At 35.2% G+C, this 17,009-nt stretch overlaps 2 protein-coding genes across 2 annotated transcripts; one reads left to right on the top strand and one right to left on the bottom strand.

Annotated features, from left to right (window-relative positions):
* Positions 1-1,092: 1,092 nt before the first annotated feature.
* bbln (bublin coiled coil protein) lies at positions 1,093-4,833 on the top strand. The gene is made up of 2 exons (XM_028462780.1): positions 1,093-1,432; positions 2,654-4,833. Exons 1-2 carry the CDS (start codon positions 1,354-1,356, stop codon positions 2,923-2,925), a joined length of 351 nt encoding a protein of 116 aa, XP_028318581.1. The 5' UTR covers positions 1,093-1,353; the 3' UTR covers positions 2,926-4,833.
* ciz1a (cdkn1a interacting zinc finger protein 1a) lies at positions 3,966-15,303 on the bottom strand. Its single transcript, XM_028462778.1, has 16 exons — positions 15,126-15,303; positions 13,507-13,732; positions 12,634-12,755; positions 12,238-12,494; positions 11,413-11,533; positions 11,086-11,155; positions 10,863-10,975; positions 10,719-10,786; positions 10,461-10,640; positions 10,210-10,340; positions 9,951-10,044; positions 8,138-8,242; positions 7,923-8,054; positions 7,771-7,849; positions 7,557-7,678; positions 3,966-6,170 (listed from the first exon to the last, which is right to left on the bottom strand). Exons 2-16 carry the CDS (start codon positions 13,665-13,667, stop codon positions 5,805-5,807), a joined length of 2,121 nt encoding a protein of 706 aa, XP_028318579.1. The 5' UTR covers positions 13,668-13,732; positions 15,126-15,303; the 3' UTR covers positions 3,966-5,804.
* Between the last annotated feature and the right edge of the window lie 1,706 nt (positions 15,304-17,009).

Here is a 17,009-nt window from a genome sequence, read left to right as displayed (position 1 = left end):
TCTGTAGCATCTGTAAAAAAAAAACAAACAAAAAAAAAGCAATAAAGTATATCTGATTCTGATTCTCACTGGATAAGTTAAATAATTTATTTTTGTAACTAATAATAATATTAATAATATAAAAAATAATAATACTTTTTTTTTCCTGTATTTGTTTATTTGAAAATAAGAGAAATTACAACATGAACTAGTATTTCGTGGACACAATTGTTTTTTTGTGTTCTTTTTACCATCGTATGTCTGGGTGGGGCTTCGAATCATTTTTGTACTGTGTGAATAATAATAATAATAATAATAATAATAATAATAATAATAATAATAATAATAATAATAATAACAACATATTTTGATTGATCTTATCTGGTTCAGTGTGGTGTTTGATATTTAAACACTGAAACCTGTGTTTCAGTGTTTAAAAATAACCACTGATTGGTTTAAGTCATGTGATGAGCACGAATCCAGTCAGCTGACTGACCACAGAGTCAAAGATTTAGAAAAGTGAAGAGGACTTAATCTGACTGTATTTTCTGAAACCAAAGAACCTAGCTCTAAGTGATGGCTTTACAACTAGCAAAAAAATAAAATAAAATAAAAAATAAATAAATAAAACAAAATAGGCATTAAGAATTTCATTATAATTATTTATGGTTTTACAGAATTATATTATGTGCTCCGAGGCATGTTTTATCTGAATTTACGTGTGGATTTTTGAAACTTATAGATAAAGTAGACTTAATAAACAACTGCAAAACCCCAAAAGATTAATCTATTTAGTCCTAAAACAGAACCAAAGACCCATCTGTATAGGTTTGCCCTCAGTTAACCTGTTTCTTTTATAATTTTATACCTTGTATTTTTTTTATCAATTAAAAATGTAAGCTATTTTTTATATATATTTTTTTAGTTTATAAATATACTACACAAATGTACTTTTAAATGAGTGCATTTTTAAATATGTTTTTCTATGTATTTTTAAAGTTTGTTATTTCAGAAAACAGACAATATATATTGTACTTTCTGCGCAGAGTGAGTCGCCGTACTATAACTTAAAAACCCCGCCCCATTTCCTCATCGTGCGATTCATTGGCTCAGTAAACGTGACGTAAGACGTCACACGGATGTCAATGTTCCGTACATTTTATTTATTTAATGTGTTACTAAAATATGTGACTAACAGGGAACTCCGCTTTTTTTAAAAAAATTCCCCTTATGTTGACATAGTTGAAACTTGACAGCGAGTGTTAACTCACATGAGCTAAAACGTGTTGTTAATCTTAAACTAGCTGCTCTGCTAGCTAATTTAGCTGTTTTTTAAAGAGAAAAAGGCGAGTTCTAGTAAAAAAAAAAACCATCATGTCTGGACCAAACGGAGAACCAAATATGTCCATTGACGACGGGATTATCAACGATGAAGATGACTTTGAAGACGAAGGTAAATGATTATGTATTAGTAATGGTGTTGGCAATGCGGATATGTCAGATCTATCATGAATTATAGAGGATTTGGTTAATTTGTGGTCTGTAGATGCACAGTGTTTACAGTAAATACAGGACAGTGCTCTACGTGTGCCAATAATTTGTGAACTCAGCAATAATCTGAAATAAAGATACATAAATGTAACTAAACTGTGTTCGTGAAGAAATAAAGACATTTACTGTGTCTGCAGTGTTAATTTAGACAGCACTTTTTGATTCATTTATAGTGTTTTGACAAAAATTTAAATTTAATTTAGTTTTAGTCTAAATGTATTTATTTTGGATTCTCAACCTTGGGGTCAGGACCCCATTTGGAGTCACGAGACTCTGGGAGGGGGTCGCTAGATGCCTTTAAGTAACTAGGAATATTTTTTGAACAATTTTAGCCCATTTTCACCCCTTTTCTGCAGCTACACCAAACTTGCCATCACTTTTTTTTTGCCATATTTTTGCTATATTATTCCCATTTCTGCCACTTTTACATCAAATTACAACGCCTTTTCTGCACATTTTTTCCACTTTCAAGACATTTTTCTCACTTATAAACCCTTTCCACCACTTTTTCCACCTAATGTTGCGTATGTTGACTTAGTGTCACTTTTAACCCCTTTTCACCATGTTTCATGATCATTTTTGTCGATTTAACCACATTCACGATTTATCATTTGCCAGTTTAAACTAATTGTTCCTATTTTTAAATGACATTACCCCAATGTTCATGTCTGTGTTCAACCACCTTCAGGTACAGTATGGGTCCATGGTCTCTGGCACCTTTATTTTGGGGGTCGGGAGCTGATTAGTTTGAGAACCACTAGTGAGCAAAATGACATTAAGATTTTAGTCGACTAAATCTGATGTTGACTAAAAAAAATACAAACTCTTGTGCTTTATTTATATTTCAAACATTCAGTTACCATGGACAACCTGATATTGGATGGTATTAATATTTGATGCAACAAAAGTACTGCGGTTTCCATTTGATACCAAAATAGAAACTTTAGATTCCGTCCCATATAGTCATTATAGTTTCGTTTTGATTTGTTAAAGAAAATATCAATACATTTTGATTTAATATAACTTTTTTTTTTTTTTAATTAGTCAAAATTTCAATCACTTTAAAAAAATGCACAAAATGTAAAACTGGTAGTCTGATCTGGTCTCTGCTTGTAATCCACAGAATACACCGCCATCAATTCCATGCTGGATCAGATAAACTCATATCTGGATGACCTCGAGGAAAAGAACGACGCTCTCAACGGCAAACTGCACGACCTGCTGGAGTCAAACCGACAGGCGCGTCTGGAGTTCAGAGCTCAGCTGCTTGGTGCTCAGACGCAGGAAGAAACCTCGGCTGCAAACGAGGACTCGCCTTCGTCATCGAACAACGAAGCCCAAAACAAGGACGGTGATGGACAACAAGACGGAGGAGAACTTGTAGACCTGAGCTGAGCGCATGGAAAAGGATTTGTATCCTAATATGTGTTATCCTACGTCGTCATGTGACATGGACTAACTCTTCTTCTGTGGTGAACTGGGACAAGGATGGTTCTTCTTTATGCTTCAAACATCATGTATTCTACCTATCTAATATTTCAAGTGTAATAATTGGATGCTGCTATATTTATTAAGATCGGTGTTGCTTGGAAACACAATAATGCATCAAAGACACATTTGGCTTTCTAACAATAATTAACAGTAAATCAAAAATCTTGTAAATAACACCAGCAAGTTTTTTTTGTCTTCTTTGAAATATTTTTTCCAACTTTTTTTCAGGAAATTTACTTTGATCTCCTGACATGTTTCAACTGCCACCTGTCAGTCTTCCTCAGAGGCATCTAGCTTTGATGTGTCAGTTCTTTCTGACAGGGGGCATGGCCAGCCTGAGAGATCTCTCAAGTTGGCCACACCCCCTGCCGCCCATTGGTCCCTGGAGAAGAGAGCCCCAGGTATGGGAGAGTAAAAATGTTCCTTCATCCCATAAAAACACATGAAAGCGATGAGTAGATGCCTCTGAGGAAGACTGACAGTTGGCAGTCGAAACATGTCAGGAGATCAAATGAAGTTTCAAAGTAAATTATTGTCTGAATAAATTAAACCGCAACATAATACATTTTGTAAATGTGTGGAATTAACCATGATTAAAAAGTCAGCTGCAAAATCAAAGTCAGTTTGACTAGATTTGTTTAAAATCTGTGACTTTCATCTTGCCAGATAACATGCAATAATCTGATTCACAAGTTAATCTGTGGCACAACATGAGTTATGATGACTAGAAAAACTGTTGCAGTTTAACCGGTGTGTGTGACACAAAAGGAGAATTTCCTTTAAACTTCGACATTTTAATATAAATTAAAATGACTCCCAAACAGAAAACAAAACATCCAAAAGTACATCAAACTTCCAGCAGTTAGAAAACATCTTATTTGTTCATCTCTGTGTGTGTCAGTAGCCGAATAAAAATACAGAAGAAAAAAAAACAAAACATGAAGCTTGGTTTGAAATCATCCTTTAACGTCTCTCTCTCTTCTTTACACATCGGGAATAAAACAAACGAATAAAAAGTCACTAAAGGGGGACGACCGTAGTAGCTACGTGTTGGTCAATAATGTCCATCCTCAAGTAAAAGCCTCCACAGTCAGTTACACATTAAGGTGTTTGCTTTGCTTCATGGAGACAGTGTGAAGTTTAATCAATGGTGTTTCAAATTAAAATCAGTGTTGAAATTTATATGGATTTTTGCTACATCAAATACTGAGAGTTCTGCTTTCCATGTCTGCTCCTTTTTTATTTAATTTAATCTTTTTTTTTTTTTATATATATATACATTTCAGTGCATATGAACTAAATCAAAGTATCTAAAGAAAGGAGAAAGAAAAGACCAAAATATGAATTATAGTGTGGAGCTTCAAAAGTAGGTTAAATAAAATTAATTAAGAGTAACTTATTCTTGAACAAAAGCTTTGATTAAAGCGGATTGAACTGAAAATGAAATAAACTTTCAATCGCACCAAAACTTTGACATAAGTAACAAATAGAAACCCATCACTTGGATTGCAATATGTATTCAGATTTAAATAGACTTAGTTCCTTGTAATGCTGTTTTCAGATCCTATTTTTTTTAAATAGTATTTTTACCTTAAAATCACTTCCTTTTTCAACTTAAAAGCCTCCTGTGAAAGCAAAAATAAATCAGATTATCTAATAAACCTGCAGCTACTGACTACTTTTGTACTTCAAACATACAATCAGACTTAAAATGCAAAAAAAAAAAAGTCTGGGTTAGATTTCAAAATCTATAGCATTTGTTCACACTCACACCAGAAGTACCACTCGAAAACATGTGCAGCACAAGTTGTTTGAACATTTACAATCAGTTACTACAATTCAGCTCTATAAGATGTCCTCACAAAGTCAGTGCAGTCGCCTACGCCTGCAGGTTATTTATTTTAATAAATCGATCAAACTGCTCTATTGATATTTGATCATGATAGGGTAGTCAGCATTTTGGTGAGCAGAGGAAGCTCCAAAGTCAGCAAGTTTCATTCTACTGTGACACATTTTAAATCTGCCCAATTTTAGGTGAAAATAAAAGAAGTCTTAATTTTCTTTGAATTTACATTCAAGCACTGAAAACTCACATACCAGTTCCACACAAAACAAGCGGTCAAATAAATGTATAATGGGGTTTCCAACACTAACGTTCAATCAAACAATTTAGGCCTCACATCTTCCTTATTACTCTGAAATATTATTTATTTTCTCTTACTTTTAACATGACTTAGAATTCATCATCTTGCATTTTTTTCTTTAAATTCTTTGACATCATTGCAAGTGACTGAAGCAGTGTGAAGCGCCCCCTGCTGGTTGGTTTTTACATTGAACCAATGCATTCCGATCACTTCTCGGGGTAATTAACTGTTCTGAAGTTGTTATCGTACCGTAGAAAAAAACAATTGTGTCCAAAAATCAACTTTTCAAACTTAGCAACCAAGATAATAAAATGAGTATAAACGTTAAATTATTGTTGGTTGTGTGGAAGTGGAATGCGACATCATAAACTAATATAACTTGATTTTCTAAAGGACTTCCATTAGATATCGTCTTTCTTCTTTGAAAAAACAAAACAAAACAGTGCACACGAGAGCAATTAGCAATTTCAGCACATTGGAGCGTCCATCCCACTATTATTATGGTTAGTTTGGAGGAGACTGCAGCATGGAGAGAGGCAGGGTTTTAACTCACGTCTTGGTCTGTGTTTTATAAAAGCACCTTTTCTTCTACGGTCACGTCCAATCCTGTGGCTGCTTTTCTCTCTGACATCTTTGAGTTTAGCGTCTGTTTGTGGCCCTTCCTGACCGTCGTGTGGATTTTGCCTTTCCTGTGGTTTTCTTTTTTCCTGCAGCAGAAGCTACTTCCATCACCTCTTCATCTTCGTCTTCATTAGGAGCATCTTCAGCCCCAGCATGCACCTCTTCAGGTGTTTCCTGATTCTCCACAGTCTGTGGTGAGTCCATCTCCTCTGGTTGAGGGGTACTGAGGTTTTTCTCTACGTTGCATGTGCTCTCCAATGAGAGGATGCCAACGTCCTTTGAGCTCAGACTGGGTTCTGCCGGTTCATCTTCTTCCTGCCGCTGTCCCTCTGTTAAATCTTCTGTCACAGGTTCTCCAGCTTCAACTTTTGATGCCACGTATCTCTGAGGGAGAACAAACCCAGAGAAATAGTTTTGACATTCATGCGCATCACACTTAGCCTTATTAAATGAAGTGTCATGGTGATGCATATAATAGGCTTCCCACACTTTTTTCACAATTATTTTTCAAAAAATTTCCAAAAACTTTCCAAATTATTTTACCAAATTTCCATGACTGAGTTCTGAAGCGCTAAGACCTATTTTTGCGTCTGCAGCAGCAGTAGCGTAGGGAACCGGAGGGTCGCCGGTTCAAGTCCAGGTGCGGACAAAATACAAAAGTTGTTGTTATGCTGGAAGGGTGCCAGGGCACTTCCCGAGCACTGCCAAGGTACCCTTGAGCAAGGCACCAAACCCAACACTGCTCTGGGTGCACACCCTTTATAGTAAAAATGAAGGTGACGCAGCAAAAACAGCATAAATTTATCCTTGAGGGATTAATAAAGTATTTCAAAAATCAAAAAAATTCAAACCTACGCACAGTTTTATAAATGAGGCGGAGAGTGAATTTGTGATTCTTTGTCATTCATTTCTTTATACTGTATTTTATTTGAACTAGATTTATATTTGAGAAAGTGAAAGTATATAACACAGTTGTTTAACAGTGTGTTGAAAAAGAAGAATTAAAAACATTTTATTTTATTTTCAATCAGTATTTTTTTTTTTTTTTTACACATTAAAATTAAGGCGATTTAATGTCCATCTTTGGTTAAAATTTGATCAAAATCCATTAAGTACTTTTAATGTAATCCTACTAACATACAAACAAAAAATAAATGAACCCGCGCTCGTTCGAACACGGCCGATCGAATCCGTATGTATCCATGGAGACAATGGTAGAATCAACAGTGGTGATGACAGAATGGAGAACCTGAACCTGTCTCCGAGGAAACAATGGTAGGATCAACAGTGTTGATGCCGTTTCTTTAGAGGAGGTGAGGAGACAATTGCAAAATGTGTATCTATATATTTTCTTTTGGTAGCCAGAACATCACCAAAATTTACTAAGCTGTTCCTTGACCTATGATCAACAATTCCTGAAAATGTCATCAAAATCCGTTCAGTTATCATGTACACAAACAGACAAACACACTAACAAACTGATCGAAAACTGTTTTTGAAAGTAACAAACACCAAAGTCCTTACCTCCATTAACACTATGTGAAGAAAAAAAAAAAATTATATCTATATATATAATAAAAATATACCACTGAGCTAAGTTCATATTTATCTTTACCTTATTTGGTAATACTTTTAAAAGCTATACCTATAATGTAAAAGAAAGCTGATTTAAAAAGGAAATCTATTCATTTTTAATTTAAACTGTTGATCCTAATTCATGTTTCATGCCACACTAAATGACCAAGTACTACATCATTCTTTAAAACTCACCTTGAAGTTGTCAAAGTGTGTTTGTGACTTGCAGTGGCTGTGCAGGACAGAGGTTTCAAAATGGCAAAACTTATTGCAGAGTTCACAGATAAAACCTGCAGCTGGGACCAAAAAACTGGATCCTGTGAGGACAGAAATACACTTTAAAAAAACGGCACCATTAATAAGAGCTGGACTAAAACATGAAAACCCTGTGTGGTTAATAGTCACTGACCGTAAACAGTGTCTGGATCATACTGCTCATCAGACGTCATGTCGTTCAGAGTGACTTCTTTAAGGGAAGACCAGCCGTCCTACACCAACAGAAAGCTTGTTTTAAAAGAGATCATTTAAGGTTTAGAAGAACCGTCAGAATACACACATTACCTGTCCTTCTCCTTCATTACTAGGCCTCTCTTTGTCTTCCTCTTCCTCACGCCTCTCCTCCTCTTCTAATGAAAAGCCTTCTGTGTCGAGAGCTGCAAGGTTGCTGAAAGCTTCGCTGCCTTTTTCTTGAAGCTAGCACATCCACAAAATGCACAGAATATTTAGCAGGGAAAAGCATTTCAGATGCATAAATAGAAGTGAAGTGTATGTTTCACCTTCTGCCTGTGCTCCTGAGACTGTAAGTGCTCCAAGAAAGTTAGAGAAGTCTTAAAATGTTTCTTGCAGACTGCACAGGATGACACATCTGTTCTGCTAGCAAGCTGAGGAAAGGAAACAAAATGGATTGTGTTAGCGAGGGTTGGGGTCAATTACCTTTTTCAATTACGTCTTCAATTATCCATGTTCAATTACAACTCAATTACTATTACAGTGATGGCATTTTTTCCAAGTACAACTAAAAGTACAGTTTTTTCCCCTGAAAGTCAATTACAATTATGTTCTCAATTACTAAAGTTCAATTACATTTTGTTTTGATCCATGTCTTATATCAGCTTTAAAATACACAAAAAAATATTATCGATCATCAAATTTGTTTTCCATCTCTTGGTTTCCTTGTTAGGCTTCCTAATCCATGAAAATATTGATTCTAAATATTTTTGGTGTGGGCGTCTGAGTCTTTTTTCTGTCAGTATATTCCTCGATTTTAATTTTTTTAAATGATAAAATGATTCTCAAGAGAGGTGACAGGTAAACTTGATATGGAACATATTTTAATAATTGTCAACTATGTATGTTTAAGCCATACAACTTTAACATGGTTACCCAGTTTTGCCTTTAATTAAATTGTAAATGACAGTTTTCATATGATGTTTTTATTCATGCTAATTATGAGGTTTTACACTGATCTGATCAGCTGATATTTTGCATTTTATGTAATTAATGTGATCGGCTGTAAAGCCTTAATTTGTCTATTGGATCAATGATTGTTGTGATGAAACTTTATGTAGATGCTCCCACTGCATTGTTTTATCATCTTATTTACATGACATGGCTTTATTTCACTCGTATTTGTGCACAAAAATGAAAACCTATGAGCAAAGGTCAAAAATGTTGAGGGGAGCAGCTGAGCACCAGACTTCTTCCCCAGTCTACTGGCTCTGAAAGCAGGGACAGCGTCTGCTGTTAGTGTCTGTGTTTGTTTATTCAGCACGAGCATGTTAAAAAAAGAGAGAGTCCTAAAGCAGAATGATGCCTCCCGTTTACTTTCGCTTTCATAACGGACACTTCTGTCCGTTTCAGGGCAGTGGTGGACACAAAATCGCGCGTGTATGCGCCCCACTTCTGCTGTGCACCTGTGACTATGGGCTATAAGCAACAGCAAGTTTTGCAATGCCACAATCAGTAAATATGTATTAGCTCTTAATGCTGATGCTAGTGGAGGCTTCACGTAGTTCCAGTGTGATCTGCCGCCACAGCTTCTTCTCCAACTCTTTTGTAGTTGCTTCACAGCAGTCATTAAGTATAACATGGGACTCCGGTTTAATTCAACAGCTTATTTTGCCAATCACTAAAAACTGCATACAGCTTATAATCAATCTTCTCCGATCTCACGATCTGCTCCCTCACTCCGCACATGGACTAGGGCATTCATTCGCAGTTAAAGGGCCATGCACCCACACTCACACACACACACATACACCGGCAACAAATGTTGTGAAAATTCTTCAACTCTTCCACTTCCTCACAGTCACAAGGCTGCGTTTAGGTCCCAAAAAATAGTACCATTTGATTTTCCGTGAATCTATATCAGGTAGTACTGAAGGAATTCGGTCGTAACCTAAAAAACAACCTAAATTCATATGATCGGAACGATGATTGGCCCAAAAATCCTGATTGTATAAAGCCTACTGATTACAATTACAAAGTAAATTATCTGAACTCAATTAAAATTCAATTACGACAGTGACATATTGTTCCAATTACAATTACAAATATAATTGACTCCAACCCTGGTAGAGAAAGATTTACCTTGTGCTCCATTGTGCGACGATGGTGTGCGATGCTACTGTTGAAATTAGTCTGACAGGTGGCACACCAGTGCTTCAAGTCCGATTTTTTCTCTCTGCAGGAAACACAGGCCAACAGGAAATGTATGCCTTCATACTGTACACTTTTGTTCAGTTGTTCCATTCAAATTCTTAAAAGCATCACTTTCTAAACTCCCTAGGGCTTATAAAGTGGAGTAAAATCCAGCGCACAAATGCAATATTGTGAACATCAAACTGACCCGTCTCTGTTTGCTCCTTGCAGCGACTCGTGCACTCGAGGCAGGATGCTAACGAGGCAGGCGTTACTCATGTGCTGGATCTCCATCATCCTCTGCTGGTGGGAAATACTATTCATATGATTCCTGAAATTCTAAAAACACACACACACACAGGCAACACAAAATATGAGTATAAACTGTGCTTCCTAGTACAATTTTCAGAGATAATCATAACACATTAGACCCAAATCTGTGTGTGTGTGTAACCCTACTTGCTGGTTTTGGCAGGTGATGCTGCAGAGGTAGCAGTAGAACTTATTGGAGCCGTCTCCTACGCCCTCCTCCTCCTCTTCATCTTGGTTTTCTAGAGAAGCTAAAGGAGCGTCTGTTTCCAGCAAAGCCTCTTCTGCTGGTAGAGGTTCATCTTTATCCAAAGCCAACAATGTTTGCACCTATAAAAGCACAACAAAATGATACACACTGATTCAGCATTCTTAAAAGCCCCATTATGTTTAAGATGCTTTCTTCACCTCATCAGCTCTTATTTCCTCCCGTGTCCCATCAGTAGCCGATCCTTCTTCCTGAAGATCAATGCAGGCTAAGAGAAAATAAACCTAAAATCAGTTTTAATGAACTAATTTGTTTTTTTTAAATCTGGGTTAAGTGTGCATTACCTTCAGACTGAATGTGCTCAACATTGCTGTTGCACTCAACTCCTGTCATTTCTTCATCTTCGTCTGGAATTGTGATGGTTTCAACAACACTCTGCTCCTTGGATCCGTTTGCCCTCAAAAAAAGCAACAGAAACAAAAATCTAGTAAACATATCTAGTCCACAGAATTTCTTGATTATTTTATTTCCAAATGGAGTTATTGTTAATAAAAGACAATGCCTCACTCCTCTGTCCGTTGCTTCTTTGCCACAGGCTCATCTGGAAGCTCCTCAGAGATCTGCTTCAACCCATCCACTATTACCAGGGCACCGTCAATGGGTGAAGGAAAAATAATCAACAAATACACAACATTTAATACTGACTTCTCAGCACCTACGTGACCTATTCTACATATTGAATATGTAGGATAGTGATCCTAAAGCACCAAAAAAGCTTCACTGGTGATTTGCTGGGATTAGCCGTCTTTGTTGGGCTAATGTGACATATTACTTTATTGCTGCAGTAAACACAAAAAAATTAATCATAGTGAAACATATGTGTTAAGGTGGTACCTGGTGAAGCCTTGTTGGTAGCTTCATTGGTGCTCCCAGTTACAGTTTGTTGATCATCAGTGGTTCCCACTGTCATTTCATCACTGTCCCTCTTTTGGTCTGTGGGACGAGTCGTTGCGTCCTGTCGATTAAAACGGACACGGGTTTTCCCCCCCTTTTTTGGTGAACCATCAAAATCATCTTAATATATCTATGCATATATACTTTCATACAGCTATGTATGCATAATTTGTGCGACATTACATACATAGTTTTTTAAAAAAAAAAATCTCTCTTTGGACAATAATAATCTAATAATGTTAACCATGTGCAATAGGGCTATGTGCAATAATATTAGCATTTTAAATCACAACTAACCAGGCCAAGGGTGGTGTGCAATAATTTTAGCATTAACATAGTGGTTCTAAACCTTTTCAGCAAAAATATGGCAAGAAAAAGTGATGAAAATGGTGTAGTGGCAGAAAAAAGGTTAAATAAAAAAGGAAAAAATGGCTCAAATTGTTAAAAAAAAAAAAGTTCTAAGTTTTTTTTAAAGCATCTGGCGACCCTCTCCCTGTGTCTCGCGACCCCAAGGTTGAGAACAGCAACATTAACCAGCCATGCGAAGGGCGAAATTCAATTTCTTTAGCTGCAATGGTTACTCTATTTCTGGTCTGTCCTAAACTAAATGTAGGGCATTGTCCCTTGTGAGAGACTTTTTTTTCTTTTTAAGTCAAATTAGACAGGTAATTATTATCCAAAGTAGTGAAATACACTTAAATTTGGGCTACAAATACCATTCTCTAAGTCTATTTTAAAACTGTAAGCCACTCATAGTGCAATTACCGTAGAACTAGAAGTAGAGGGGGCAGATGAGGGGGCAGTGGAGGCTACAGTGGAGGTGGTTGGTGCTGCTGGAGTGCTGGAGATGTTATTGTTGTAGTAACGATTTGGTGGGTGATAGGGTCGTGGACTGGGGTAACCCCTCATGGGGGGCTTGATGGTCATGCCCATAGGAACGGGCCCGAGCAAAGATGACCTGGTACCAGCAGCGTAAAACTGTCGGAACTGCTGCCCGCCCATCCCAAAGCTTCGCATGTTGCCTGAGTGAAAAAGGTAGAAGGACAAGTTAACGAAGAACATAAAATAGCTAAAAAAAACAAACAAGCAAAGTTGTGAACAGCTGCTGATATTTAGGCGTATAATACGGCAGATTTTTTGACAACACATTTGAAATCATACCCTGCATCTGCTGCATCAGCAAAGCACCCTGCAGCATGGGGTTTGGGGCTATAATGGTCGTCTGAGTCGCCTGGCATAGGTTCATCATCCTAGGAGGAGGAGCTGCCTGTGCAGGAATGCTTCTGGAAGATATGAAAACATAAAGAACTCAAACAACTTTAACGGCACCAGTGGCTAAAAGAAACACCTTTACAGTAAGGGTGTCAAAAATAAATAAATAAATCGATTCGGCGATATATCGCAATATTTCACAGCGCGATTATCGTATCGATCTGAAAACATGTCCAAATCAATTTTTTGATCATGTTATTTAACAAAAAAAATAAATTAATTGCTCTAACATATGCATAGCTCGTAACTGCCTGGTGACCTTGTTAAACTACTTCACTCCTCAGTGCATGGATGTATGTGGTTACTTTTTATTTTTAAGAATTTAAGAACCTAAAAGAATGAGAATCTATTATAGAAGCAAAATTAAACATTTTTTTTCAAATGTAATTTGACAGTTTGATAAACATATCACTTGTTTTTAATATTGGTAGTTAAATTACAGTTAATTGTTCTCGCAAGTTTAAAAAAAAAATGAAATAAAATGTATTTCATACAATTTTGGACTTATCAAGGTGAAATTTGTAATTATTATTGATATTGCAGTATATATCAAGATGTAAATCACATTGTTTAGTATTGGGATATATCGGAATATATTTGATCGTGACATGCAAATCGTGAATCACATTGTCAGATTCATGGCAATGCATAACCCTACTTTACAGTACATTTTTATTAGGAGTTGATAAGCCATAAATGGTGTGAGACTAACTCAGCTCAGCATCAGCTAGTTAGCGATTAGCACACACAGGCTATTATTACCGTTGTGTCTGGTGATGATGGCCGACATGGTGTCCCGGTGGCGGCTGTGGTGGCGGAGGCGGTGGAGGCTGCTGCTGGAAGAGTTGCTGAAGCTGCCTGAGGTGCTGTTGAAACTGCTGTTGCTGCTGATGCTGGTGGTGGTGGATGTGTGGGTTGAACATTTTGTGCTCTAGTATTTGCCTGTTGTGTTGCAGGCGAACGGTGCACCTCCGTGAATATAAGCTTTCTGCACAGAAGAATAAATGGACAGTAAAACATTAATAACATAAACCAACTTTCATATAATTTGGATATTACCAATAAAACTTTATTTATTCTTATTTACAGTTAAAAACATATATTACCCATTTTGTGGGGAAAAATATAAAAATAAATATTCAGAACACAAAAAAATAATAATAAAATGCCAACAATCAACTTCTGGATTGATTATTCCAATACTCTAGTTTTTTTTTTTTTTTTTTGCATAGTCTGTTTTAAATTGTAATTCCTAATATTTGTTTTTTTTAATTACTATTATTGTTCCTGCTCCTATAACATTTTTTTTTTTCATGATGTAAGGTGTCCTAGTGTGTTGAGAAATGTGCCCTCTAAATAAAATACATTGTTATGTTATTAAAAAAAACAATGAACTTATAATTACCTGTGGTTAAATCTGATGTCATTTAATCAGCCAAAAGAAAGGAACCTTTTCTTTTCTTTTTTTTTAAAGGAAAAAAAAACAAAAACTAATTTATATATAAAATTAGAATTTTCTGTCATTTTGAATATAATTTTCATTTAGTTTTTTCCCCCCATTTTAAATAAATCTCGAAATTTCATCAATGTTGATAGCACAAAACACTTTAAACTAAAATGAAATTTGAAAATTGAAGACAATGGCCACTTATATTGGCGTATCTCCTAAATTAAATATTCACATTTGTACATTAGACTCCACTGTTAGCATATGAGCTAGCATCCGCACTGGTTTACAAATGGCATTAATGAATAAATACAAACAAAAAGCGCAAAAATAACAATAGTTACTACACACATTGTACATCCATTAGAATTAGAATTAGAGGGTGTATACATACTTAACATGAAATGTTTATTTAGTCGCATATTTTAATTCTGCACATTATGCTAACGTTAGCAAAAAAGGCTAACAACAACAATAGAGTTTTACGGTGTGACCCATCAATGCTTATTCTCTCACTCAGCCACCATTGTGGAAAGGTTGTGTAGAGTTCTATTAATATTAGAGTTTGAAGAATTAAAAAAAATAATTAAATATTAAATTTTGTATTGTTCCATGAAACCCTGTTATTTTGCACCTGTGTCATGAAGCTGATGCTACATTAGCCCCAGTAAAAGAAGCATATCAAACCCTAGCTAACGCTCTCATACCGGTTACACGATAGTTTGCTCTGCTCATAAAAGATAAGATCAATAATAAAGCACCGTTAAAATCGTTTTTATCCGAACAAAAGTTTAAAATCATTCTGAAAACATAGAAACCCCGGCGCTTGAGTTAGTGCATCATTGCTACACCTGTCGGAAGCTAACGGCTAGCTGACACTCATGATTAAACTGACCACAACAGGTTAGCATAGCCCTGCGTTCAGGTAACTCACATATTCAACACGTCCTCTTGAAGTCTCCGTATGCTAGGTCTTTCTCAACTGTTGTTTACCAGATAGAAACGAGTTAAAAGCTAATGTTTCACCGATCCCAATAATAACACAGCGATAAGCCACCATCAGAGCCGAGAAACAACATGCATACGATTAAATACTCAGCCTCTGTTTGGGTTATGTTGCCCCCTGGTGGCTGTCTGCTCTAATTGAAACATATCTAATATATATGTCAGAAGGAGGTTATTATTAAAGCTATATTTTTAAATATCAATAAATAATTGGAGTCCTGTAGACTTACTTAGAATACATGGGATTTAGAGCACCTTTTTCTAACTTTTCTGTGCATATTCTCTATTATTGACAGTTTTACTTAAAAAATAAATAAATAAAAAAATAAATAGTTATGACACATGTAAACATTATTATTATTATTATTATTATTATTATTATTATTATTATTATTATTATTATTATTATTATTATATATATTTTTTTATTTATTATTTAAATCTCAACAATATAGGACCTACATCTGCAATAAAATCAATCTTGATCATTGGGGCAATCTTTGGTCCTAATAGTTGAAAATATACTTATTTCATTGATCAAAGAAAATATTAGAATAATATAGAATAGAAGAATAGTAAAATAGTAGAACTTGGCCTGTGCAATATATGGAGATTCAAGATATAGTTTATTTTGTGATAAAATACAAATTTTTAGAGAAGTGGCACATATTGTGCAGCTGTTTGTTAATAAATGTGCCTGCGTATGGTATTTTTCATCAGCAAATGTAACCCTAAATTTTATTTCTGGCCTCTGACTTTAATGTGTTAAAAAATATCAAGATTTATAACGTATATTGCCATTTTAGGAAAAAACATAGGTAAGGTCCATATTACCAAGCCCTAACTTTTTTTCTCCTTTCTTTGAAAAATATTAATTGTACAACAACGATGGCAAAAGCATGTATAATAATAATAATAAAAAAAACGAATAAGATACCTTAAAAATTAAAAAACAAAAAAAACAACAACACACCAACACTAGGGTTTTTTTCATTAATCTCAGATCATTTATGGTATTTTGAACTTTTACAGCATATTTAGATTCCATGAAGCTTATTAATGAGAAAAAAAGGACCGTTCTTTGTGAACAGTAAGGAATGATGTTTTGCTTTTTAGAAATCTGCATTTGTGGATTAAAAAAAAATTGTCCAATAAAATGATAACGTTTAAGATATTTTGTTTGTTTTTTGTTTCTGAGAAATCCAAATATAATGTCTTTACGGTAATGGAAATGTCCTGGTTCTATATTTATAGAACCAGGGTTGGGGTCAATAACATTTTTCAGTTACAATTACATTTTTTCAATTACCCATGTTCAATTACAATTCCATTGCAAATACAGTGACCAGCATTGTTTCCAATTACAATTAAATTGCAATTATTTATTATTTTAAGAAAGTCCTTTACAATTATGCTCTCAATTACTAAATTTAAATTACAATTAATCACTATTACTGAGCCTGAAATAAAATAACCAAATAAAAGTGAACCTTCTGTTAGCATCTCTTATGATAATGGGATCTAAATCAGCTGTAAAATACACTAAAAACAGATATCTACCATCTAATTTCTTTCATATCTATTGGTTACCTTGTTAGGCTTACTAATCAATGAAAACATAGGTTTTTAATATTTTTGGTGTGGGTGTCTGAGCCTTTTTTCTGTCTGTATACTCCTCGATTTAAATGTTTGTTTTTTTATTGTAAAATGTGGAATTGCTTGATATGAAACATATTTTAATAAATCTTAACTACATATGTGTAGCAAAACTGTACAAAGAACCATAACATGGTTCCCTAGTTTTGCGTTAAAT

Source organism: Gouania willdenowi, chromosome 12, assembly GCF_900634775.1.
Source record: "Gouania willdenowi chromosome 12, fGouWil2.1, whole genome shotgun sequence".
Classification (NCBI taxonomy): Eukaryota; Metazoa; Chordata; class Actinopteri; order Blenniiformes; family Gobiesocidae; genus Gouania; species Gouania willdenowi.
The sequence above is the reverse complement of the archived record's forward strand: the minus strand, read 5'-3'. Positions and strand labels throughout refer to the sequence as shown.